This window comes from Xenopus tropicalis, chromosome 1 (genome assembly GCF_000004195.4).
Source record: "Xenopus tropicalis strain Nigerian chromosome 1, UCB_Xtro_10.0, whole genome shotgun sequence".
Taxonomy (NCBI): Eukaryota; Metazoa; Chordata; class Amphibia; order Anura; family Pipidae; genus Xenopus; species Xenopus tropicalis.
Window position 1 is genome coordinate 12,620,413 of NC_030677.2, and position 2,222 is coordinate 12,622,634.

At 54.2% G+C, this 2,222-nt stretch overlaps 1 protein-coding gene across 1 annotated transcript in view; it reads right to left on the reverse strand.

The window, feature by feature from the left end:
* LOC779549 (transmembrane protein 127) overlaps positions 1-473 on the reverse strand; it is a 24,765-nt gene extending 24,292 nt beyond the window's left edge. The window contains exon 1 of the mRNA XM_031895251.1: positions 217-473. Coding sequence (XP_031751111.1) covers positions 217-442 — 226 coding nt within the window. The 5' untranslated portion in view covers positions 443-473. The remainder of the gene's footprint in view (positions 1-216) is intronic.
* Positions 474-2,222: the final 1,749 nt, after the last annotated feature.

The following is a 2,222-nucleotide window of genomic DNA, read 5'->3' on the forward strand; positions in this document are numbered from 1 at the left end:
CCTGCTGTCAGTACCCTCCCCTGCTGTCAGTACCCTCCCCCTGCTTGTCAGTACCTCCCTCCCCCTGCTGTCAGTACCCCTCCCCTGCTGTCAGTACCCCTCCCCCTGCTGTCAGTACCCCTCCCCCTGCTGTCAGTACTCCCTCCCCTGCTGTAGACCCTCCCCGCTGAATGTCAGTACCCCTCCCCCTGCTGTCAGTACCCGTTTGCCTCTCACCCCCAGCGGTCAGGTTGAGGCCCCGGTGCAGTACGTAGGATACCCCATAGACATAGGAGCGGTTCCCGGCATGCAGTAGGAGCCAGCTGGGGTCGGACAGGGCGGTGCAGAGGGAAGTGATGGCGAATCCCTGGAGCAGGGCGGGGGCCAGGCAGCGCTGGGGAATAGCGGGAATAGCGGGAATAGCGGGAATAGCGGCCCTGCGGCCCAATGGCCCCCCCTCCATCTCCCTCTCTGCGCCCCACCGCTCTCCCTTTGTTTACTTCCTGTCATCCATTTCCGGTAGCGCTGGGACACGCCCCCAGGCGGGTGATACATTACAACCAGTGACGTCATTGCCCAGCGGGAGCGCGCGTCTGACGTCACAGTTTATGCGTCTTTAGCTTTACAATTATGGCGCCAAGCAGCTTCCGGGGCTACAGATTGGCAGGGGATGCTGGGAGTTTCATCATATAATCATGTGGTGTTTGTGCCCCGTCCCCCCACCTCCCCCTACCTGCAGGGGGCACTGAGCGTCACTGGGGCAGTTTGTCATCAAACTAATGGGGGCCCTCAGGGTCATTAGCAATGGGATAAACTGGGGAGCCGGATACACTGTTATACAGACTGAAGGATAAACTTTGGGGGGGGAGGGGGTATGATAAAGTACCGAAGCACTGGGTGTCAGAGATGAAGAACGTCTAATAGAATGGTTATAATTAGCATAGTGTAAATTAGCCCATAACAAGGTTACAGATATATAGAAACATTGGGGTAACAGTCACCCTGCTATAGTTCCAGGGGTACCCAGGGCACAAATAAGCACTCACCCCAAATCCCCCCCTAACTGGCCTTCAGGCTGGGCCCCTTAGCCCATAACAAGGTTACAGATATATAGAAACATTGGGGTAACAGTCACCCTGCTATAGTTCCAGGGGTACCCAGGGCAAATAAGCACTCACCCAAATCCCCCCTAACTGGCCTTCAGGCTGGCCCCCTTAGCCCATAACAAGGTTACAGAATATATAGAAACATTGGGGTAACAGTCACCCCGCTATAGTTCCAGGGGTAACCCAGGGCACAAATAAGCACTCACCCCAAATCCCCCCTAACTGGCCTTTCAGGCTGGGCCCCCTTAGCCATAACAAGGTTACAGATATATAGAAACATTGGGTAACAGTCACCCTGCTATAGTTCCAGGGGTACCCAGGGCACAAATAAGCACTCACCCCAAAATCCCCCCTAACTGGCCTTCAGGCTGGGCCCCCTTAGCCCATAACAAGGTTACAGATATATAGAAAACATTGGGGTAACAGTCACCCCTGCTATAGTTCCAGGGGTACCCAGGGGCACAAATAAGCACTCACCCCAAATCCCCCCCTAATGGCCTTCAGGCTGGGCCCCTTAGCCCATAACAAGGTTACAGATATATAGAAACATTGGGGTAACAGTCACCCTGCTATAGGTTCCCAGGGGTACCCAGGCACAAATAAGCACTCACCCCAAATCCCCCCCTAACTGCCTTCAGGCTGGGGCCCGCCTTAGCCATAACAAGGTTACAGATATATAGAAACATTGGGTAACAGTCACCCTGCTATAGTTCCAGGGGTACCCAGGGCACAAATAAGCACTCACCCCAAAATCCCCCCCTAACTGGCCTTCAGGCTGGCGCCCCTTAGCCCATAACAAGGTTACAGATATATAGAAACATTGGGGTAACAGTCACCCCTGCTAAAGTTCCAAGGGGTACCCAGCGGCACAAAATAAGCACTCACCCCAAATCCCCCCCTAACTGGCCTTCAGGCTGGCCCCCTTAGCCCATAACAAGGTTACAGACTATATAGAAAACATTGGGGTAACAGTCACCCTGCTATAGTTCAGGGGTACCCAGGGCACAAATAAGCACTCACCCCAAATCCCCCCAACTGGCCTTCAGGCTGGGCCCCCTTAGCCATAACAAGGTTACAGATATATAGAAACATTGGGGTAACAGTCACCCCGCTATAGTTTCCAGGGGTACCCAGGGC